Below are 24,768 nucleotides of genomic sequence, written 5' to 3' on the forward strand. Positions count from 1 at the left end.
CGGGAGCCTTGGGATGGGAAATGGGAGATGCGCACGCGCAGAGGAGCTCACCGTACGCACTCCCTCCTCCCCCGCCCCACTTCCTCCGGTGTCGCAGGTTGTGTCGCGGGAGGGCCGCAGCTAAAGGGGAGGCGGAAGTGACGGCCGTTTTGCAGCCACCGGCAACTACTGTGAGGGTGAAGGCACAGTGGACTGCCTTTCTGGAGCGGCTAGTTCCTCACTTCTCAGGTGTCACAAAGAGCTCAGGTGAGGCAGAGGGTGGTGAGAAAAAACCGGCCACCGCCTCCTGGTGCTGATGGACACTTCACTCAACATCCGGCCAGGGCGGGGGATGGGCGCGGCCTAGACGTTTGTGTCTGTGAGGTGGTGGAGGCTTTGGCGCATGCGCCCCGTGAGGTGTGGCGCTCGCGGCCGGCTGAACTCGGCCTTCATCTATCTGTCCCTGGGGCTCAGGGGGTGGCGTGGATGCTTTGGGGGAAGGTGCCGGGGGAGCATTTAAGGTTGTTTTGGCGGGTGCGTGTAAGAGAGTAAGGAAACAGGCAATTTGAGAGGACAAGCCCCTTCCTACCATTCTCAACTGAAAGAGTTAGAGGTTTGTGGTTTGAAGGATGGAAAGTTATCCGGACCGCTACACCACCTCCTTTCCCCTTTGTAAATGCGGTGACCACCGCCACCTGTCCCCAGTGCAGCATTTGTTTATCACTTCTGTTCCAAGTTATCCCAGAATTAAATTCTAAGTTCATCTTAGAAAACTTCAAGGATAAGCATTCTCTATACCTCTAGTAAGAACAAGTTCTGACATTTAAGTCAGTGTCTTAACCAATATTCTGCCTTATCCGGCCACAACCCTAAAGGAAACATTCTTACATTTTTCTTTGGAGGTAGGGAGTATGAAAATATTTTACCATATTTGAAATACACCTCCTTGAAAAATTATAGCATTTATGAGGAACTTACAATTTGGTTTTTAAAACTCAAATACTTTGGTAACTTAACAATAATTTGAACAGGAACTAGGCACATGTTCATTCAGTATTAACAAATATTTTTTGAGCTCCCAAGCACTGCTAACTCTGGGATACAAAGATTAAATCAAGTGTGCTTTTCAGCTGTTTTTCCTGTAAAGAAAGACGAAATGAAAGTAAAGTTTGCAAGACTACTTTTCAGTTCAACAGTTGTAGGGGGCTTGTGTGGGGCAGGCTGTATGGATCAGTAAGGGGATCAGTGAGTTGACAGTTTATTAAGATGTTTTAAGGTTCTTCAGTAGTAATTTCAACTGTGTCGCAGTTAATCGTGATGCAACAGCTTCCTGCTTTGACAGGCAAATTATAAATTATATTTCTGTAGTAGTAACCCAGGAATACACATAAAATTTACATCTGTTGCTGGGAGAAAAATACTACATTGTGTAAAATGTGTACTTGAGATAGAGGTTCCTTTCCTATCTGAATTAGATTTTGTTTTTATTTGTTTTTTTTTTAGCATTTATTTATTTTTGAGAGACAGAAAGAGATCATGAGCAGGGGAGGGCAGAGAGAGAGGGACACACAGAATCTGAAGCAGGCTCCAGGCTCTGAGCTGTCAGCACAGAGCCTGACGCAGGGCTCAAACCCACAAACTGTGAGATCATGACCTGGTTGGAAGTCAGTTGCTTAACCACCAACTGAGCCATCCAGGCGCCCCTAGATTTTGTTTTTAAACTCCTATTTTACATTAAGGAGCGAAGGGAAAATCAGTATTTTTAACATTTGGAGTGATAACTGTTTTACATCAAAGTTAAGAACACTGTCAGTGGATTAATACCAGTATCTTTGTAGCCTCATAGATTTTGTTAGGTCATAGGAGAATAGCTTATAAACTAATGTTTAGAGAACACCAGGCACTGTTCTTTACCTAAATTGTAATGTGCTTTCTCAGGAGTTAAATAAAAATCACTTATGTAGAGACCTTGCAAAATATATCTTTGGTTCAATCTGCTCTGTATTGAAGCAAAGTTTGTTTTGTGTATATAGGTGTAAAACCTTACTACAGTTAAACTTTACTATTATTCACAGTCATTTCTGCTTTCTCTTTTCTTCTGGTTTAAACAAAAACAACACTGTCAATATATGTCACTTGAGATAACTCCAATTACCCATTTCTCACTTGTTTTAAAGACTTGTCTTCTGGCGCCTGGGTGGCTCAGTTGGTTGAGCGTCTGACTTCGGCTCAGGTGATGATCTTATAGTTTATGGGTTCGAGCCCCACATCGGGCTCTGTGCTGACAGCTCAGAGCCTGGAGCCTGTTTCTGATTCTGTGTGTCCTTCTCTCGCTGCCCTGCCCCTGCTCATGATCTGTCTCTCTCTGTCTCTCAAAAATTAATAAATGTTAAAAAAAATTTTTTCATTGTACTCAGGATATTATTTAAAAAAAAGAAAAGATTTGTCCTTGCTTTATTGTAGTGAAACACAAACTAATCAGTAAGTAATTTTTGAGTGATTTGTCTATAACCTATTGAAAATTCAATTTAAAAACATTTAAGTAAAAATTCTTAACTGTAACATGAAATGCTTGGTTGTCCAAATACTTTGTGAACTACAAATTATACATTTGCTAGAAGTTTTGAAAGTGCGTGAGGAAACTTTGTCTCTTTTTTTTTTTTTCACAACTTTGCAAATTTTCTCCCTAGCATCAAGACTGAACTGTACAATTTTAGAAGAATGGAAGCTAATACATCTGTTGATATGTTTTCAAAAGTCCTGGAGAATCAGTTGCTTCAGACTACCAAACTAGTGGAAGAACATTTGGATTCTGAAATTCAGAAATTGGATCAGATGGATGAGGATGAATTGGAACGCCTCAAAGAAAAGAGACTTGAGGCACTAAGGAAAGCTCAACAGCAGAAACAAGTAACCTCTCTGCCCTGCTTTCTGAAATTACTTTAACAGTATGCTCCTAACAACTTATATATACATGTGCTGCAGTAGTTACATTTCAATCCTCATTTTTGGGATTTTTGTTTTTGGGATTTAACTTCAAAGTATGATCACTATTAAAAATTTGCTGGGAAAAAATTAGTTTTAAAGACATATTTAAAATTCACTTGCTCAGTTTTTGAATCCTCAGTCAAGTATAAGAAACATGTACCCCAGGTCATTTTTTGAGCTCAGGTGTATTGGTTGAGGAGGGAGTAGACTAGGCAGAGCACTGGGAGTACGAGGTGTCAGTCATTCCCCTTTTGGGTAGTTGTAAAGCCAATTATAATTCAGTTGTGATCGGTGTAAGTGAGGTGAGAGCTGTAAGGCAATTTACATTGAAGAAATTATTTCAGGCTTTGCCAGTGTAACAATTACATGACTTATTTATTCAAAAGAATGCATTCGGGGTCACAAAGAAGGGTGACCACACCTCTATCCTTGTTGGTCTCTTTAGAGTATGAGTGTGGAACTGACTTGTAGACTCTGGTCAAAACCATTTGGGTTAAATTCTGTAAGTTTAATTTTGATTAAAAATGTTTCCATTGCTTTACGTTGCATTGAAATAGGTTATTACCAATTCTGATTCCTCTTCAGTTGGCTGTGACTAAAACATGAGCTTTGACTTTTTAAAGAAACAGGGAGTTTTGTTTGTACTGCTACATATCTCTTTGATAATGTTTATCCCCTCACTGTTTAGAAGGGTTGCTCCAAAAGGAATCTTCTATAATGTGACTGAGTTTCTAGTTTTATATTTTGAGTTTTCTAAAATAGGGTATGTGTCTATGTATATGGTTTTGAAACCAGGAGACTTTTAATATATTGGGAGTAATTATTTAAGGTTATACATGATGAGGTTCTGCTACACATTCCTGTGTTTCATGACTACAGTTAAATAACACTACTAATTGCTAATGTTCAACTAAAAAAACATTGTCATAACCAGAATGTTTTTGTAGAAAGACTGAATCTACCTGATTTACAGTGAGGAACATACATAATCCACTTAAATGAAATTGTCAGCATTAAAAACAGTATTCTGAGTATCATTAAAAATCATCTGAGGCATGCAGCTGTTAGGGATTTTTTAATTAATATGCAAATCAATTTAAAATGAATTTGTCATAGAATAAGAGGGTCTTATTTTAGAGCTTTCATTGCATTTTAATCTTTTTTATTAAAATGTTTTCTAAGGAAGTAGATAAGAAGCATTAATAGGTTTTACAGGTACACTTTTCCAAAGAGTAGTATAGATTGCATAGTAATTTTAATTTACTAATTCATGTGGGTTTCAGGAAATCAGTAGAAGCAGTGACATAAGCATTTACTAGGCCTCTGTGAATCAGTATTCCTCAGCCAGCCAAGCACCCTCTTACTGTTACAACAGCTAGTTACACAGGAGGTAGTGGTGAGCAGAAGGGCAGGTGAGAAAGTGGAAGAGCCCAGACAAAGGCTTGGGTGAGAGCCACTAAGTGAGAGCCAGATGCTGCCCCCTGCCAGCCCTGGGGTAGGCTCAGCCTGCCCTGTGATCTGTGCACATCCTGCTTGATTCCATTCAGCACATACTTGTGAAGCACGCGCTCTGTGAAAGAAACTATACTAGGAGCACAGGGGTGTACTTGAGTGTCTTGGGAGAGATGCCCTGTGTTGGTGGAGGTCCAGAGTGGGCTTGCCTCCTTCTTAGGAACTTGGACAGGTTCATGTCTTTGGCCTGTTGGTTAAACACACAAGAATTAATAATAAAAAGAGCTTTTTAAAAAATAAATATTCTTTTTTTAAGGGCACATGTTATTGGTCATGAAATGTCATGTGCTATTAAGGAATTGTATTTGAGACTTTAAGTTGTTTATAGAAGCTTGATCAGGGGGGCCTGGGTGACTCAGGCAGTTAAGCAACCAACTCTTGATTTCATGCAGGTCATGATGTCACAGTTGTGAGATAGAGCCCTGTGTCAGGATCTGTGCTGAGCATGGAGTCTGCTTAAGATTCTCTCTCTCCCTCTCTGTCCCTCAGGGTGTGTGTGCTCTATCAAAATATTAAACTTTTTAAATTTTTTTATTTATTTATTTTAAATGTTATAGGCAGTGCATGTGCACATGCATGATGGGAGAGTGGCAGAGAGAAGAGGAGGGAACAGAGGATCCAAAGCAGGCTCCATGCTGATAGCAGAGTCTGATGTGGGGCTCCAAATCATGAACCATGAGATCATAATCTGAGCTGAAGTCAGATGCTTAACCAACTGAGCCACCCAGGTGCCACTAAAAAGTTTTTTGTTTAAGAAGCTCGACCAAAGAAATGTCACATAACGAGAAGACACCAGGGCCTCCTGTCAGTGTCGGCCCAGCATAAGCCAGTGTGAAATGGATATCGAAACTATTAATCCTGTCTGTGTTAGCTGAAGCCCAGAAGAAGAAAGGAGATGGCACTCCTGCCCCTTTTCTAGACAGCCCACTTCTAGAGGGCCACATTCACACCTCTGCCACTTTTTAAAAAGATGAGGAGGAATTCATCTCTGTTAAGAGGAGGATAACCAGAAGAGTAAGAAATGTAGAGATCATTTCATCTGAGAAACAGCCAAAAGGAAATGAAGCAGAGAGGTAGAGAAGAAAAGACATAGATAAGTGAGATACAACATCTGAAGTTACAGATATATTGCAGTTCAGTGTGAGAAACCCTTTCTAAAAGTGCACATGCAGATACTTTTTAAGTACCTGTGCCAGACACTATTGTAGTTATTTTCATGTTGATGGTCTTATTTTCACACTAAGTGAGATAGTTGCTTTGTGATCTCCACTTTACAAAGGAGGAAATGGAGACTTAGAAAGGTTAATAATAATTCTTAGACAATAAATGGCAAAACAATTATTCAAGCCCATGCCTTAAGCCTGCAAGCCCAGTGCTCCTTTTTATAAAACCCAGCTGCCTGAAAAAGGAAGCAACCTTCCAGTTGAGATGATGAATCTTTCCTGTGGCAGGAAGCTTGAGAAACAGAAAGCTCTGTCAGCCATGGTTGATAAGGGTTGATATGTTGGGATGAGAAGTTGGATTAGATGACTTGTGAGTTCTGTATTGTTTCTGGACACCATGTGAGAAGACAACTTTTTATTCCTAGGAAACTACCCATTGGTGACCAGTCTAGAAGTGGCTCCTGCCTCTGAGCCCACAGGACTCCTAAGCTGCAAAGTTGCAGTAATCACTGCCTCTCCTCCATCTTCCCCTCCCCTACAAAGACCCAAGTAGCTTTATCTCGTGAGCATTATTTTTCAAAGCTTGGCACTAACTTGGGTCTAATGCTTCTGATTTTAGTAGTTTTGAGTGCAGACAAATTAAATGTGTATTTACTTTTTTTTCATTTTATTTCTTTTAGAGTGAGCATGAGTGGGGAAAGGGAGAGGGGTAAAAGGAAAGGGAGAAGCGGGTTCCACGCTGACAATGGCTCAAGGGGCTCAATCCCATGACCCTGGAATCATGACCTGAGCCAAAATCAGGAGTTGGATACTCAACTGACTGAGCCACCTAGGCACTCCTTATGTCTCTTGAGTCTAAAGTTTTATTTTTGAAGTTCTAAGAAAACATCTATATGAAGTTACTGAGACAGACAACTGTTTTAACAATTGTTTTAAACACAAAGCGTGCTGAAAGAAAGTCATTGCCCACAGGCTATGTTTGCACTGACACTAGAAACATATGAAAGTAAGTCAGTAAGAGGAATTTATTTCCTCCTACAAGATAAACTCAACGTCATTACAGAATATTACAGTGATTTAGACCCAAAATGTGAAGTGGCACCAGAAGAGATTTCAAATGTATAATATTTCCCTTTTCTCCAAATTAGGAATGGCTTTCAAAAGGACATGGAGAATACAGAGAAATCCCTAGTGAGAGAGACTTTTTTCAGGAAGTCAAGGAGAGTAAAAAAGTAGTTTGCCATTTCTACAGAGACTCCACTTTCAGGTAACTTTGTTTCCATCAGTGACTTTTATTTATTTATTTATTTATTTATTTATTTTTGTTAATGTTTGTTTCTTTTTGAGAGAGGGTGAATGTCAGTGGAGGGTGGGGAGGCAAGAGAGAGGGGGACAAAGGATCCAAAACAGGCTCTGTGCTGACAGCAGTGAGCCCAGTGCAAGGCTTAAACTCACAAACTGTGAGATCATGACCTGAGCTGAAGTCAGACACTCAGTTGACTAAGCCACCCAGGTGCCCCAAGTGAGTTTTTAAAAATACGATGAGATCTTTGAATAGAGATATACTACTAACATAACAGGGAAATTAAGAAGAATAAGAGGAATTACTTCCCAAGTTCTTTGTAGTTGTGTACCAATCTCTATTGTTGTTTTGAAGATTAATGTAAAAACCTTTGATACAAAAAAGTACAAATGAACATTATTGAAAATTAAGATTATTCCCACAGAACTAACTACTCTCTGAGTTATATTTCCACTAGGTAACTTTTAAAATATCTGCCCCGGTCACCTAATGGATAAGGCATTGGCCTCCTAAAATATCTAAGAAACGTACACGTAAATTTTCTTTTTGTCAACACAAGAATTATTACTATTTTGGTACTAATAGGTGTGATGTGGGGAGAAGTGGCCAACACCTTGAACACCAGCTTTGAATTCATTCATCCCTCAGCCAGCAACTCATAGGGAGACTGGTTTGGCCAAGCCTTTCCCTAGAAGCATCATTGGGACTGCCAGCCTTGGCTGAAAGGAGAGGAAACTGATTTATGTTAGACCGACCAGGTCTACAGTCTCTCTGTGGAGGCAGTCTTTGTAAAATGAATATACCCCTAGAAGAGATTATATCTTAACTCAGAGGACTCAAACGTTTCTGTCTTTTATCCCCCAAATTTGATTAGTTGCCAACTTTTAGAAATTGAGAGATACAGGGGCACCTGGATGGCTCAATCGATTAAGCATCCAACTTTGGCTCAGGTCATGATCCCGTGGTTTGTGGGTTCGAGCCCCGTGTCAGGCTCTGTGCTGTCTCAACCCTGCCCCCTTTTCTCATTTTCAGTAACCCACCCAGCCCTTGTCTTAAACTCACCACCCAGTAACTTGGTTGTTAATTAACATCTTTCAGGAATTGGTTGCCTGGAATTTGTTGGATAAGGCAATAAAAATGAAAGAAAATGTTGAGATAGGGAAATCTGTAAGGGAAAGTGGGGAGGAATTAGGAAAGAATAGAGTATCAGAAACTCTCTGCCACCATGGTACTCCATCATCTTCCATTGGCACACGTTTCTCAAGTTGCCAGCCTCTGACATATATGATGAGGTGATGTGTTAATATTATATTAATCTCAAAAATTGATATTATATGATGTTTATTAGGTGTTTTTGCCCACTAGATTGTTAGGTTTGTGAAAGCAGAGAGTTTGCCTGTATTGTGGTTAACTGTGGTCTCAAGTTCCTAGCCCTAGAGCAGCAATGGCTGACACATAGTATGTGCTCAGTAAATATATTTGATGGGGGTATAAACAGTGCAATAACAGGGTGACTTACCTTCAAAAAAATGAAAAATCAAGGGGTATCTGGCTAGCTCAGTCAGTAGAGCCTCTAACTTGATCTCGGTGTCTTTAGTTTAAGCCCCATGTAGGGTATAAAGATTGCTTTAAAAAAGAAAAAACGGTGCCAGGGTAACTCAGTCAGTTACGCATCCAACTCTTGATCTCAGCTCAGGTCATGATCTTACAGTTCATGAGATTGAGCCCTGCATTTAGCACAAAGAGATTCTCTCTCTCTATCTCTCAAATAAATAAACTTAATTTAAAAACTTTGATATATCAAAGGATACATTGAGGTTTAAAGTGATGAGGCATTAAGTTTACCAGAAACTTGCTGGACCCAATCCTAATTCAGGAATAAGTACACCAAGAAGTGCCCAGAAAGTCTGCTAGTAACAACTATGAAACATTTTATGGGTTCATCATCTAAAGTAGTTGTTCTCAAATTTTATGGGGCATGAGAGTCACCTGCCTATTTCCCAGCTCCACTCCCAGAAAATTTTGGTTCATCTGTATATTTTAAAAGGTGATTTTAGTGAACGAACACCTGTGGTTAAAAACTACTGCAAGGAGCGCCTGGGTGGCTCAGTCGGTTAAGCGGCCGGCTTCGGCTCGAGTTATGATGTCACAGTTCATGGGTTCAAGCCCCCCGTTGGGCTCTGTACTGACAGCTAGCTCAGAGCCTGGAGCCTGTCTTTTGGTTCTGTGTCTCCCTCTCTCTCTGACCCTCCCCTGCTCATGCTGTCTCTCTCCCTTTCAAAAATAAACATTAAAAAAAATTAAAAAAAAAAAAAAAAAACTATTGCTCAAGGGGCTCCTGGATGGCTTAGTCAGTTAAGTGACTATGGCTCAGGTCATGATCTCACAATTCATGAGTTCAGTTCCCACATCGGACTCTCTGCTGTCAGCATAAGCCCACTTCAGATCGTCTGTCTCCCTCTCTTTCTGCCCTTTCCTGCCTTTCAAAAATAAACATTAAAAAAATTAAAAACAAAAGAAAAAAAGAACTGCTTAAGATTATTAACAGTAGTCTGTTTCAGGAACCCTAGAGGATTGACCTTTTTTTTTTAATGTTTTTTTATTTATTTTTGAGAGACAGCATGAGCAAGGGAGGGTCAGAAGGAGAGAGAGGGAGACACAGAAGCCGAAGCAGGCTCCAGGCTCTAAGCTAGCTGTCAGCACGGAGCCCAACGTGGGGCTCGAACCCACGAACCATGAGATCATGACCTGAGCCAAAGCCGATGCTCAACCAACTGAGCGACTGAGGCACCCCTGGATTGACCAGTTTAAAATGTATTTTAACTTATAGAACATGTCATTTCCATTTTTCTTTTCTAAAGAAGGTAGCTTAATAAAAGTTACTGCTGGTATTTTTTATTTCTTTAGAAACTTAGGAGCATATTTACAGCCCTTAACTTTATGCTTCTAAAGATAGTTGCACAGTTGGAAGAGTTTCTTCTCAGTGATACCATTCAGTCTTAATGACTTCCAAATAGGACACTATATACATTTCTAATTCTGAAAAGTCTCTTCTGAGTTCTGTCAAGTTCAGTTTGTCACCCTTCAAGTTCCATGTATGAGACATCAGGAAACAAAGATAAATGACAATTTTTTGTTCTTAACCATGAACATGACAACTTCATGAACCACTTATAACTTAAAGCATATATTTAATATTTTGTTTTTCATAAATATTATTAGGACACATCTGACTTTCTAGAATACTAAATTATTTTTCTCCTCCTCATAATCATTTAGCTAACCTATGAAATGGAAATAAAGTCATTTGACACAAGCATGGGCTAGCTGCCAAATTATACTCAAATAGAAAAACTATAAAATTAGATATACCTTTATGATATTTATTTTAAAAATAATAAATCTGTTTAAGTTTTTTATTTTCTACATGCTGTTATTTACAGGTGTAAAATATTAGACCGACATTTGATAATATTATCCAAGAAACATCTGGAGACCAAATTTCTGAAGCTGAATGTGGAAAAAGCACCTTTCCTTTGTGAGAGACTGCGTATCAAAGTCATTCCCACGCTAGCTCTGGTAAAAGATGGAAAAACACAAGATTATGTTGTTGGATTTACTGACCTAGGAAATACAGACGACTTCACCACAGAAACTTTAGAGTGGAGGCTGGGTTGTTCTGATATTCTCAATTACAGGTAACTTTTAGCAAAACAATTGATTTTAATTCACATATTCAGTTGATAGTTTTAGAGAAGTTTTTTATGTTAACATTTATTTCATGGAGCTAAGGTTTTCTGAAAAAAGTTTAAAACAAAAAGTTTCACAAATAAAAAATGTATTTCTTAAAGTGGACATTATTAGCATGATCTTAAAACCATCCATTGGAAGTAAAATTGAGTCTTGGAGTATAACTAGCTATAAAAGTTTTCAACCTCAACCGATCCTATTGAACCTAATTTTGTATAAGTCTAGAAACCCAAAATACATTGAACATCAGATTTTTTTAATGTAGCTATTCTTGTCTTATAGAATCTGATAAAATGTATAAGCTGATATCTATGATTAGCTTAAATGACTTACTGTTAAAGAACAGTCTCAATTTGAAAACAATCAGAAATCCAACTTCCATTTTTCATTCGTCTCCTTGTCTACTTCTGCAAGAAATTTGTCTGATCCACAAATCAGAGCATATCATTTAGTCTTCTGTGCCTGTTTTTGATTTGCAAAATTAACAGGTAAAATTATATAATTATCATTCCACAGTCCGAGTGCCTTTCAGTAAGTAGAAAGTTCTCTTTTTCCTCCCCTCTTTTCTCCAAATCTCCTACACATGCCTAAAATATCCCTACATTGGACTTTTAGGTTTTACTTCTTAATACTAAGTAAAACATTAATATTTATTAAATGAATTTTGAAATGATTTCAAACTTTAAACAAGTTGGAAACTAGTATAAAGAATTCTCATATATACCTTTTGCCCATATTTTTCAAGTTTTAAACATATTATATTTGCTTTATCATTTTTCTGGATACATACATGTTGTTTTCAAAACCACTTGAGTAGAAGTTGGAGATGTATTGACCCTTTGCTCCTAAATATTTCCTTGTATATTTTCTAATAAGGACTTTGTCTTATATAACCACAGTATAGTCATTAAGACAAGAAGTGTTTGGGGCGGCTGGGTGGCTCAGTTGGTTAAGCGTCTGATGTCAGTTCAGGTCATGATCTCACAGTTTGTGGGTTTGAGCCCCAGTACGGGCTCTGTGCTGACAGCTCAGAGCCTGGAGCCTGCTTCGGATTCTGTGTCTCCCTCTATCTCTGCCCCTCCCCTGGTCACACTCAGTCTCTCTCTGTCTCAAAAATAAACAAACTTTTTTTTTAATTAAAAAATAAGACAAGAAGTGTATAATTTACAGACCTTATTCAGATTCTACCTCTGTCCCAGTAATGTCCTGCATACTAAAATGTTGTGTGTAGCTACTGTGCATTTTTTAGTTCCATTAACCTGTGTCAACTTGTCTCATTTTTCAATACTTTGACATTTTTGAAGAGTACAAGCTAGGTATTTTGTAGAGCATCCCTCAATTTTGGTTTGTCTAATGCTCCAAGATTAGGTTTGGACTGTGCATTTTTCACAGGTACATGATAGAAGTGATGTTATATTTTTCCTTCTCAGTGTACTTTAGCAGGAGATATGGAATGGTTTATTTGTTTCATTTCTGATGGTAATAACTAAGTACTGGTTAACCAGTTGTGTGCCTACCGAAATGACCATTTAGGAAGAACTTATCCATATCCCACGTTAATTCACATTTTCATTTATTTATAATAGATGGGCAGTGGTTTATCCATTGGGGTATATTTGGTTACTAATATTGTTTACTTTGAAGCCCAAATTGCCCCAGATGTGGTCAGTGAAAGCCCCTCTTATGGGAACTTCTAGGCCTTTTTCACATGTCTCAGTAGTTCTTTAAGTACTTTTCTTTCAGGTGCAAATACGATGTCTTAGAGAGACTCATGGAGAACTCTCCGCAGAGTTGGCGGTTTCTCCAGGGAACCATGGTTTCTCTCAGCAGCAAATGATATTTCAACACCAGAATCTAGGTGCCAGGCATCTTCCCAGATATTTTTGAAAGAAGGTGTCTCATTTAATTTCATATATTTCTCAAGCATCATTGAAAAGTTTCATAGCAATTCCAGATTAATGATAATGAATTCCACGAGTTTCATTGATGTTTGTCTAAACATTTAAAAATGTTAAACAGGATCAAATCACCCATAATAAGCTATCAGAAATAGAGCCCCATTTTCCTGTGTCATTCTTACAGTTAATCTAATCCAAGTTCAGCATATCCAAAACAGATGGAAAAACTTTCATTTCCTTCCAAGCTTTTCAGTCAGAAATTCTGTTGGTACACCATCTAAGATGTTAATGATAAAAGAGAAAATAAAACATTGATCTAAAACATTAAGTAATACAAAATAGAGTTTAAAACTCTTAATGATAATTGTGAATAATATACCTCTTCCTTAACACCAACATTTTAAAGAAAACTTTATTCCATATGTTAGTGAGGAAGAAAAGAGATTTTTGTGCAGGTTAGCATACCAACTGTACTAAATTATAGAGAATAAATGCTTTTCAAATTTGCTTTATTTTTAGTGGAAATTTAATGGAGCCACCATTTCAGAGCCAAAAGAAATTTGGAACAAACTTCACAAAGCTGGAAAAGAAAACTATCCGAGGAAAGAAATATGATTCAGACTCTGATGATGATTAGAAATTAATTATAATTCTTTGTAACTTGTCTTTTTATTTCTGCTTACTTCAAAATTAGATGTGTTTTCTAAATTCAGTTGGTTTTGATACATTAGTCATCTAATGGTCATATTCTAGTGTTTTGTATGGTTTCATCACATTGAAAGACATCTTTAATATTTTCTGTGTGGCGCTCATGTTAAGTTGAGGAAAACTTCTGAGTTCTTAAATTACCCAGCAAGGGTCTGGATTCTCTATTTTTGAGATTGATTTTATCACAATATGATTCTTACGCCTTTATACCATTCACAATTGTGTTTTTAATCTACTGGATTGGAAATAGGAATTCAGCAAATTATTCCAGGACTAATTCTTACACAGCATTATTTCCTTTATAAAACAGGTCAGATAACATTTACTGGTGTAACAGACTCACTTGTAAATGAATTATAAACACTCTTTACTTCTGGAATATATTTAACTATTAAAGAACCGCTTATTTATTCTGTAGACTGTGTTGATGTTGAATCAACTGATGGCAACAGAAAGCTTTTTCAGGTTTTGAACATATCGCCTCATTTCAAGAGTTCTGATTGCTTGTATTTTAAGACCTACATTAAAATATAATCAGGAAGCATGTTTGGAATGGGAACATGAGATCTGCAGACTCCTCAGTGAAAACAACTGTAACTGGTAAATATATTTTTTTTTACTTAAAGTCTTGGAAATTGTCATAAAAGCATACAGCAAACAAGAACATTTATTACAAGAAATACCTATTCAAGAAAACACTAAAGCTTGATAAGAATAGTCAATCTCTTTGGTATTTGAGCCATGACCCCACACCCTTCTTACCCCTAGCTCCCAACTTCACCCTACAATTTCTCCCTAGGATGAGCAGCCTCTTAGCATTTCTCATACTCCCCACCCCCCACTGTGTCACAGTACCCAAGAGATCTGGACCTTCCTTCCTCTGCCCAGTTCCTACTTACAGCACTGGACATCTATGGCAGACCAAGAATACTGTTTTTAATCTCTTGCCCCAGCTTATGAGTGGAACCATGCCAGGAGAGGCAAACAAGACCAGGAGCTATCACCCACTGCTGTATTTATAGACCACAGGTAGGCCATTCTCTGCATTTTTCTCCTTAAGATCAGGGGATCAGGTTTGGCCCGGCCATAAATAAAATTATATATATATATATATATATATATATTGACCACAGTTAACACTCCTATAAAAGCAGACCACTGTCCCCACCCCCCACTCTGAGGGAGTAACAAGCTATAGAAACAACTTCCATAGAATCCTCTAATGAGAGGTTAGTTCAAGCCTAGAGGTACTGCTGTAGACAAAGGAAATTTGGAGTGGGAGTAGGCAGACAGGAGGAGATAGCTACAAGCAAAAGGTAAGACAGTGATAAGTCTAACAGTATGAAAGGCAGCTAAGAGTAGTCGTAGGGCTAGAAGAGACTTCAAAGAGTCTACGAGGGCCTGGATTTAATTAGATCAAACCCTGCAGCAATTTATGCCCAAGGGCATTGCCCAAAATAAGTCCACCAGCAGTCAGTAGGATGTTTGTTTACAGTGTGATAACAGTAGAGGCAGACAAACTAGAAATCTTACAAGGAGATCAAGGAAAGAAACCATGAAGACCCAAAAATTGACCTTGGGGTTGAAGGGAGGACATATCCAGGCTGTACCCTTTGCAAAGGATCATCAGAAGCTGTACAGTGCAGGGTCAAATGGACTCAAATATTAAATAGTTCAGCTAAGTTACTAAATAAATAAGCCCTGGGAAAGAGGGGAGGATGAGTTTCCAGAGCTGCTATATTATCTAAACTGTCTAGTTATCAACAAAAAGTTACAAGATGTGTGGAGGAACAGTAAAGTGTGTCTCATAAACAAAGGGACTTAAAAACAGTAAAAAGAAACTGCCCAGATGTTGGAAGCAGACAAAAACCATGCTGGGGATAAAGATATGATAATATTTCATCAAATAGAGAAGAAAGTATTTTAAAAGAACCAAATGAAGAACTCTGCACTTGAAAAATAAAACTGCAATGAAAAAATCATTAGAGGGACTCAACAATAGATTTGAGCTTAAAGTAGAATCAGCAAATGTGGAGATTTATCAATGCAAATAATATAATCTGAAGAACAGGAGAAAAGGGAATGAAGAAAATAGCTTTAGAGAAATATAACATCATCAACATGTGAGTGATGGGAATGCCAGAAGGAGAAGAGAAAGAAAACAAGCAGAAAAATTGTTAGATATTATGCTTTCACATTCCAAATATGGTGTTAAAAAAAATCTGAGAAAATCAATAAATTCTTATATAAAGTGGAATGCTCTGTACCCACATACATATCAGACTAAAAAAATACTGAAAGACAAAGATCTTGAAGACAAAAAACACTTGTCGTGTACAAGAAAATCCCTTTAACAGTAGATTTATCAGAAATAATGGAGGTCTGAAGGCAGTGGGATGATATGCAGAGTACTGGAAAGGAAAAATCTTGTCAATCAAGAATCTTCTAAAAAACTATCAGAAATGAAGGCAAAATGAGGACATTCTCAAATTTTAAGAATTCATTCCTAGGAAACCAATCTTAAAAGAAATATTGAAGCTTTTTAAGCTGAAAGAAAGTGAGACCACATAGTAATTCAAATCCTCACGGGGGAATAAAAAACAATAAATGTAAGTAATTGTGTAGGAAATTATAAAAAGATATTGTAATAACCTATTCCCCTTCCCTCAGCTGATTTTAAAAGGAATTCTGGGAGCACCAGGCCCAGTTGGTTGAATGTCAGACTCTTGGTTCTGGCCCACATCATGACCACATGGTTCTTGGATTTGAGCCCCACATCGGGCTCCATGCTGATGGTATGGAGCCTGCTTGGATTCTCTCTCTCTCTCTCTCTCCCTCTCCCTCCCCTTCTCGTTTTCTCTTTCTCTCTCTCTCTCAAAATAAATACACTAAAAAAGAATTCTATAAAACTATATAATTGTGGTGTTACTTATAACAAATACTTGTGGCACCATAAAGCAGATGGGAACAAAGCTATATTTAAATGAAGAATCCACCAAAAGAAATGAGAACAAGAAATAGTAAATAAAAAGGCTATATAAGAAACTAGAAATGTATCTTTGTTCTTTCAACTCATTCAAAACACAATCACAAAAATTATTATAGCATATATAGAGGGGTTTTTTTTTTACATATTAGAGATGCAATCTGTATAACAAAAAAGGAGTAACATTTCTATACTTCACTGAGATTAAATTACTATAAAGCTAAAGTAGTTGGGGTTTTTTTGAAGTTTATTTTGAGAGAGCACGAGCAGGAGAGGGGCAGAGAGAAGGAGAGACAGAATCTCAAGCAGGCTCCATGCATTCAGTGCAGAGCCTGACGTGGGGCTTGAACCCACAAACCATCAGATCATGACCCAAGCTGAGATCAAGAGTTGATGCTTAACCAGCTGAACCACCGAGATGCCCCTCAAAAGCAGATTCTGACAAGAAAGGTCTAGAGTAACCACTGAGAAAATAAAAAATATACAAAAAGCTATTAAAAGTAATCAATATTACACTAGAAAATAGTTGAGAAAGAAATCAGAAAAAGAACAAAATAGGGGCACCTTGGTGGTCAGTGGGTTAAGCAGCCGACTTCGGCTCAGGTCATGATCTCATAGTTTGTGAGTTCAAGCCCTGCGTCCAGCTCTGTGCTGACATCTCGGAGCCTGGAGCCTACTTTGGATTATGTGTCTCCTTCTCTCTATGCCTCTCCCCTGCTCATGCTCTGTCTCGCTCTCTCAAACATAAATAAATGTCAAAAAAATTTTTAAATGAAACAGGAAAAAAAAGTGACATAAAACAAAAAGCAAAATACATAAATCCAACCATATAAATAGCAACATTATATGTAAGTGCATTAAACAATCAAATGCTGTCAGGCTAGATTACAAATCCAACTAAATGCTGTCCACAGGGGACACACTTTGGATTAAAAAAGACAAGATGAAAAAACTATGCCGTTCAAGCAGCAACCATCAGAGAACTGGAGTAGCTAAATAAAAAAGATTTGAAAATAAAAACCTCCTACAGAAAATGCTCATTTAACAGTGATAAGAGACTTCATCAAGAAGCCATTAACAATTATAAACATCTCTGCACCTCATAGCAGAGCCCGTAAGTTCTTGACAATTTTATATTTTGCTGTCAGAATTCTGTAGTAAAACATCACAGAATTGACAGGAAAATAGATAATTTAGCAGTAATTGAGATGACCCACCTTTCAACAAAGAGGATCAACAAGAAAATAGAAGACTTAAACACTGTAAACCAATTACACATAATATATCTATAGAGCATTCACACACCGACAGCACAATTCAATGTCACATGGAACATTCTCCAAGGCAGGTCATAAATCAGCCAACAAAACAAGCTTCAATAAACGCAAAGGTATTAAAATAAAAGGTATTGTTCTCTGATCATAATGGAATGAAACTGCAAATAAGTCACAAGTCTGGAAGATTAAAAAATGTGTAGAAATTAATGCACTCCATAAATAACCAATAAGTCAGGGAAAATCACAAGATAGGAAATCCTTTGAAATTATATGAAAATAAAAATGCAATGCACCAAAGCTTATGGAATGCCACTAAAGGAGTACTTACAGGGAAATTGTAGAGTAAACACTGGTATTAAAGATACAAAGATCTCAAATCAATAAACCACCTTAAAACACTGGGAAAAAACCTAAACATAAGCAGGGGGATGGAGGACTTAAAGCTATAATAATCAAGACTGAGGTATAGGCAGGCATAAAGATAAATATTTAAATCAATGGAGTTGAATTGAGAGTCCAGAAATAAACTCTTAACAATTTTTGGTCAATTGATGCTTGGCAGAGGTGCCAAGAGAATTCAAGAGGAGAAGAATAATCTCTTCAACAAATGGCATTTGGACTACTAAATATCTACAGATAAAAGGATGAAGTTGAACTTCTTCCTCACACAATATACAAAATTTAACTTAAAATGGATCAACCACCTATATGGTACTGAATAAGGTACTGAGGTGTCCAACAATATGGATGAACCTTAAAACTATTATGCTAAGTTTAAAAAGCCAATCACAGGGGCACGTGGGTGACTCAGTTGGGCATCCGACTTCAGCTCAGGTCATGATCTCGCAGTCTGTGAGTTCAAGCCCCGCATCAGGCTCTGTGCTGACCTCTCAGAGCCTGGATCCTGCTTCAGATTCTATGTGTCTCTCTCTCTGCCCCTGCCCCATTCACTCTCTGTCTCTCTCTCGCAAAATAAAATAAAGACAAAAAACTTTTTAATAAAAATAAATAAAAAGCCAATCACAAAAGTCTACATATATAATCCCATTTATATATGAAATATCCAGAAAACTCAGATTTATAGGAACAGAAAATAAATTAGTTGCATAAAATTGGAGGGTTGTCAGAGGATGGAGAGTAATAGATGTTGGTATGGAGTTTCTTTGGGGACGGTGAAAATCTCTTAAACTTGATTTGGTGATGGTTGTAAAACTGTGTGAATATACCAAATTGTATACTTTAATAGGGTAAATTGTATATTTTATGAATTACATCTCAGTAAAGCATTTAAGGGGGATAGAAACTATAAAGGAGCAAGGAATAGAAAAGTGACAAGACAACAGGAGGATATGAAAAAGAGCTCAGGAAAGAAAGGAACATAAAAGAAAACATTTCACAAATGAAGCTTAAAGGAGAAGGAATAACAGGAGGAAATAGACAACAGAAAGAGTTAAAAGGGCTCTTTGGGGAAAATTTTAAATACGGAAGCCAGACAAAGAAGATCCACCATAATTATAATAATCTGTGAAGAAGAAAACGAAAGGAATTGAATAGGAAGAGATTCCCAAAATGATAATTTGATAAAACTCTACTGATGTAAAAGATTCAAACTTATATATTGAAAAGGCATCCCATATCCTTGTAAAACTGACCAAGAACAGCCATTACTGAGAAATACTCTTGTAAAACTACTGACTTTTAAAGAAAGAGAGGAAAGTAAGGTTTGGGTCATTCAGGCAAAAAGGCCAGATCACTTATATGAGAAAAAAAAATTGAGTTAGCACTGAAATTTTATCCATACTTTATGCCACAAGACAATAAAATGGCATATTTAATATACTTGGAGGGAAATGTGAACCAAGGATTTTATATATTTTTTTAAGTTTAATTATTTAGAGAGAGAGAGGGAAAGAGAGAATCCCAAGCAGACTCCATGCTGCAAGCATTAAGCCTGATGCAGGGCTCCAACTCCTGAGCTGTGAGATCATGACCTGAGCCACCCAGGCATCCAAAGGATTTTATATTCTTAAGAATAAAACCATACATAGAATTATGATTATTCAAGAAATTAGAGAATGTTGAAATGAGTAATCTAAACAAGCTTCAGACAACCAGGAAACAATTGGAGAAATTCCAATATAAGGCTTTTGGAAGTATTTAATATATTTACCCTTAAAACTAAATCCAATCCTGGTCAGCAAAAATTGTAGAGTAGGCAGTTCCAAGGGCACATTCTCCACCCCGCCTCCCACAATTGAAAAAATTCAAGCATAAACTGCCAATTAACTTTTCCATAATAATAGAAAACTGTCAAAAGTTAACAAGCAAGGAAATGCTGAATCAATAAAAATTAAAAACAATAGGACATCTTTCTGGCATTTTTTATTTGCTTTTATCCCACCCCCTTTCTGAATGTGTGCAATGGTCTTGAAGACAGCCTGCCTTCATAGTGTGGGATCCTACTCCCTGATGCTAGAGTAGACCTTATTCACAAAGAATTGTTTGTTCTTCCCTATCTGGACAGTACTTGAAGGACTGACACAGGGAATTCATATTTGTTTTGCCTAACTCAGAACTCCAGGAAGAAAAGCAGCAGGCATTCCTCATAAACATTTTAAGGTAAATGGGATACATTCAGCCAGTTGGGGCAAAAGATTATATAATTGAAGCATACCATTAAAGCACCAAAGCCTGTGAAGAAAAGCTAATGAGAGAGTTTCTTTGGAAATATTAAGACATTCAAAGTTGCAATTTTACACTGAGGAATTTCAGAAGTCTTGTGAATATCCAAGTAGGGTGCATGGTCTGAAAGGACCAGAGGAGACTCTAAACTTTCATTTAGGTGCAATCTCTGTGTTCAATTAAAGCAAGAAATAAAGGCTAAGGCAGAGGTGTAGATATTCTGACCAAGCGTTGTACAAGTACAGAGTCAATCTGAAGAGTGACAGAGGCTTTTATTTGTGCCTTTTTACCCCTTCCTTCCTTTCTCCCTTTGGGTGTTCAAGAAAATTTTTATTAAACACTAGCCAAACACAAGCTAAAGGTACAGAAGCTTCAAAGATCACAAATGACAACAAAATACAGACTTTACAAAAATTGTTCAAAAAAGTCACTGAGCAGTACACCAACAGCATGCAGTAAAATTAAAATGTGGGGAAGGTGAAGAACCTGATTTCCTGAGTTTACACATTATAACATTAAAAATGTCCGTTTTCAACAACAAGAAATTTGGGGGGAATGTTAGCAAAGTATGGCTCATTCACAGAAGAAATTAACAGAAATTCTCCACGAGGAAACACACACATTGGACTAGCTAGATAAACATTAAATCAACTATTCTAAATATACCAAAACACATCTGAGGAAAACATAGACAAAAAGCTATAGGAAACCAGAAGAATAGCCTATAAACAGATGATCAATAAAAAGATAAAAATTACACAAAGGAACTATAATATTCTGGAACTGAAATATAATAACTAAAATGAAAAACTCAGCAGAGGGTTTCCATAGCAGATTTTGTAGGCAAAATGAACTGGTGGATCTAAAGATGGGTCAATTGAAATGATCAAGTCTGAGTAACAAAAAACAATGAACAAAAATGAATAGAGCCTAAGAAACCTGTGGCACATGGTTACCCCTATGCATAATGAGAACCCCAGAGAAGGAATGAAAGGGCATTTAAAGAAAAATTGGCTGAAAATGTCCCAAATTTGATAAAAGACATAAATCTACACATTTAAGAAGCTCAACACCTTTAAGAGGAATAAACACAAAGAGATCTACACTAAGCCACATTATAATCAAATTGTTGAAAATCAAGGATGAAAAGAGAACTTCAAAAGCAGTCAGAGAATCAACTCACTGTATACAAGAAATCCTCTATAATGTTAACAAATTTCTCATATAGAACAATGGAGACAAGGAAATAGTGGAATGACATTTTTAAAGTGCTGACAGAAAAAATGTCAACAAGGTGGTTTATAGTTGGCATAACTTCAAAAGCAATGGAGAAATTAAGATTAGCAGATAAAAGTTGAGGGAGTTCATTGCTAGTAGACCTGACCTACAATAAATGCTAAAGGGAGTCTTCAGGTTGAAATGAAAGGATACTAAGTAACAACTTAAAGCCATACCAAAACAAACCAACAAAATAAAAAACGCTCTACTAAAGGTAACTATATAGGTAATAATACTGGTAAAAGCAAGTATTATTGTATTTTTGGTTTGTAACTCTTTTTAAATAGTCTACATTATTTAAAAGACAGAGGTCTTTAAATGGGTGGCTTGGTCAGTTGAGTGGCCGCCTTTGGCTCATGTCATGATCTAATGGTTAATGAGTTTGAGCCCCAGATGCCCTCTCTCCTTTCTCTCTGCCACTCCCTCATTCATGTTTTTTCTCTCACTCAAAATAAACTGTAAAAAAAAAAAAAAGGAAAAAGACAAATGCATAAAACAAGAATTGTGAAACTATGAGTGAGAGGGGTGCCTCGGTGGCTCAATTGGTTGGGTGTCTGGCTTTGGCTCAGGTCATGATCTCGCGTTTCTGGGTTCGCTCTGCGTCAGGCTCTGTGCTGACAGCTAGCTCAGAGCCTGGAGCCTGTCTTCGGATTCTGTATCTCCCTCTCTCTCTGACCCTCCCCTGCTCACGCGGTCTGTCTGTCTGTCTCTCTCTCAAAATGTTAAATAAAACATTTTAAAAAACTATGAGTAGAATGTAATGTATAAAAATATAGTTTATGATCATGTAAAAGGGATAGGAGACAGCTGTATAAAGGTTGAATTTTGAATGATATTTAAGCTAAATTGTTACCAATTCCAACTAGATTGTTACATATTTAGAACTTTTTTATAATCCTCATGATAATTACTAAGAAAATATTTTTTAAATACAGAAAAGGAAATAAGAAGGGAATCAAAATGATACACTTACCCAAAAAAATCAAGTAAACACAAAAAGGTGAGAAATGGAGGAAATAAAGAATAAAAAATAGATAAGCCTTTCAGAAAAAAATAGCAAAATGATGAAGTAAATTCTTCCTTACCAGTAGTCATTTTAGTGTAAACAGATTAAACTCTCCAAACAAAAACAGAGATTGAGAGAATGGATAAAATAAAAACCAAAGAGAACAAAAACCCAGGTTCAAACTGCTGTTTGAGAGATCACACAATGAAGAGATTCACTTTTGATTCAAAGACAAAAATGGGTTGAAAGTGAAAGCACAGAAAAGATATTCCATGCAAACATTAACCAAAAGAGAACTGAGGTGGCTAGACTGATAGCAGACAATGTAGAAATAAGTCACAAACTGTAATAAAAAACAAAAAGTACATAAAATCTTTAAGAATTAGTTCATCAAGAAGATTTAACAAATGCCCAAACAACAGAACCCTAAAATAATGAAGCAAACTTTGATAGAAATGGAGAAATGGATAGGTTTTCAATATTGAGAGACTTCAATAATGGATAGAACAATTAGAAAAGAAACAGAGGATTTTAACACTACAAACCGATTAGCATGTATAGGACACTCCAACAAGAGCAGAATACACAGAATACACATTCTTCACAAGTGCACATGAAACACTCTCCAAGACAGTCTATATTTTAGGCCACAAAACAATTTTTGATAAATTTAAAAACACCCAAGTCATACAAAGTATCTTCTGCACCCAAATGATGTGAGAAATCGATAGCAAAACAGAAACTGGAAAATCTACAAATATGAAGAAATTAAACAACACAATCAACCCAGAGGACAAAGAAGAAATCACAGGGGGAAATTTGAAAATTTTGGAGATGAATGGAAACAAAAACACAATATCCCAAACCGTCTGAGAGGCAATGAAGGCCAAGGTCACTGGGAAGTTTACAGCAATAAACACATTTTAAAAAGAGGGAGACTTCCAGATTCTAGTCCAGCATTTAAGGCTTGGAAGTTAACACTCCATTCTAACAAGTAAAAAGCTCAATAGACTGGGGGTGCGGGGGAGCAACACTTGTATCTATGAAAGAAGTTAGATAAAACCACCACCCCTAAAATTAGATCACTAGGCAATATAGAGAATCACAACTTACCAGAGCAGCCATCTCCTTGGGAGCCAGGGCTAGGATAGGAAACCTGAACTACAACCTGTGAATTTCTGGAGGCTGTGTGGACAACTCTGAGAGTTAAAACCTCGAAAGGGACCTATTCATGGGGCTGGAGAGAACCCAAACTTTTGTGAGTTTTCCCTCCTCAGTCTCTATCAGATTCTCACAGTGAGTATCAGAGATCAGTCCCCTCATGGTTCCGACAGAGGGAGGGAAAAAGGAATCATTTTGAAGTATGCCAGAGCATTCTGCTCTTAACAAGCTTTGCTCTCAGGAAAAAACTACTTCCCAAAGCCTAACCTGCTGGGCTTTTATCAGAGCATAGCCACCCTGGGGAAGGGAAATCCCCAATTCTACCCTCCTCTTGCCGTCTCATCCCACCTAAGAGAGGGGGAAGCGTGTATGAAATTCACAGTCCAGAAGTACAGACTCTCTAGAAGGTAGTGAAATAGCCATAGGAACATAACATTTTCCCTCCTCCCACACCTTACCAAATTATGAAAGATCTAAAGTTGTTCTCTATAAAGTTGGAAGAATGATATTACCCAGCTGCAAGACTTACGGTAGAGCTATAGTAATCGAGGTAGCATAATGTTGGTTAAGGACTAGACAAATAGATCACTGGAACAGAATGATCTCATGGTTCCTGAGTTCAAGTCCTGCATTGGGTGAGCAAAATCCCCACTTTGGTGAACACAAGTCATACTTCTTTCTCTCTGCCCTTTTGGGATTCTCCCTCTTTTTCTCTCTCTCTACCCTTGCTCACTTGCACCCACTCTCTCAAAAGAAACCAATGTAATAGGAAAAAAACCCCAACATAATCATGTCAATTGGTGCAGATACTTTGAAAATAACTAATGCCCTTGCATGATAACAACACTCTGAAAACTGGGGTAGAAGTGAATTTCCTCATGATGAATTATGTAAAACTCCAAAGATAACTTCATACTCAATGGCCAAAGACTGGCCTGTTATCCCCTAAGATCAGGAACAGGATAAGGATGCATGTTTTTACCACTGCTATTCAACACTGTACTGGGAGTTCTTGCCAAGAGCAATTAGGCAAGAAAAAGAACAGAAAGACATCCAAATGGTAAAGGAAGATCAATT

At 37.4% G+C, this 24,768-nt stretch overlaps 1 protein-coding gene across 1 annotated transcript; it reads left to right on the plus strand.

The window, feature by feature from the left end:
• Nucleotides 1–76: 76 nt before the first annotated feature.
• On the plus strand, nucleotides 77–13,718 carry TXNDC9 (thioredoxin domain containing 9). The gene is made up of 5 exons (XM_029937161.1): nucleotides 77–246; nucleotides 2,670–2,889; nucleotides 6,791–6,909; nucleotides 10,389–10,643; nucleotides 13,113–13,718. Exons 2-5 carry the CDS (start codon nucleotides 2,701–2,703, stop codon nucleotides 13,228–13,230), a joined length of 681 nt encoding a protein of 226 aa, XP_029793021.1. The 5' UTR covers nucleotides 77–246; nucleotides 2,670–2,700; the 3' UTR covers nucleotides 13,231–13,718.
• The last annotated feature ends 11,050 nt before the right edge of the window (nucleotides 13,719–24,768 follow it).

The sequence above is a fragment of the Suricata suricatta genome, chromosome 4 (genome assembly GCF_006229205.1).
Source record: "Suricata suricatta isolate VVHF042 chromosome 4, meerkat_22Aug2017_6uvM2_HiC, whole genome shotgun sequence".
In the NCBI taxonomy this organism is placed as follows: Eukaryota; Metazoa; Chordata; class Mammalia; order Carnivora; family Herpestidae; genus Suricata; species Suricata suricatta.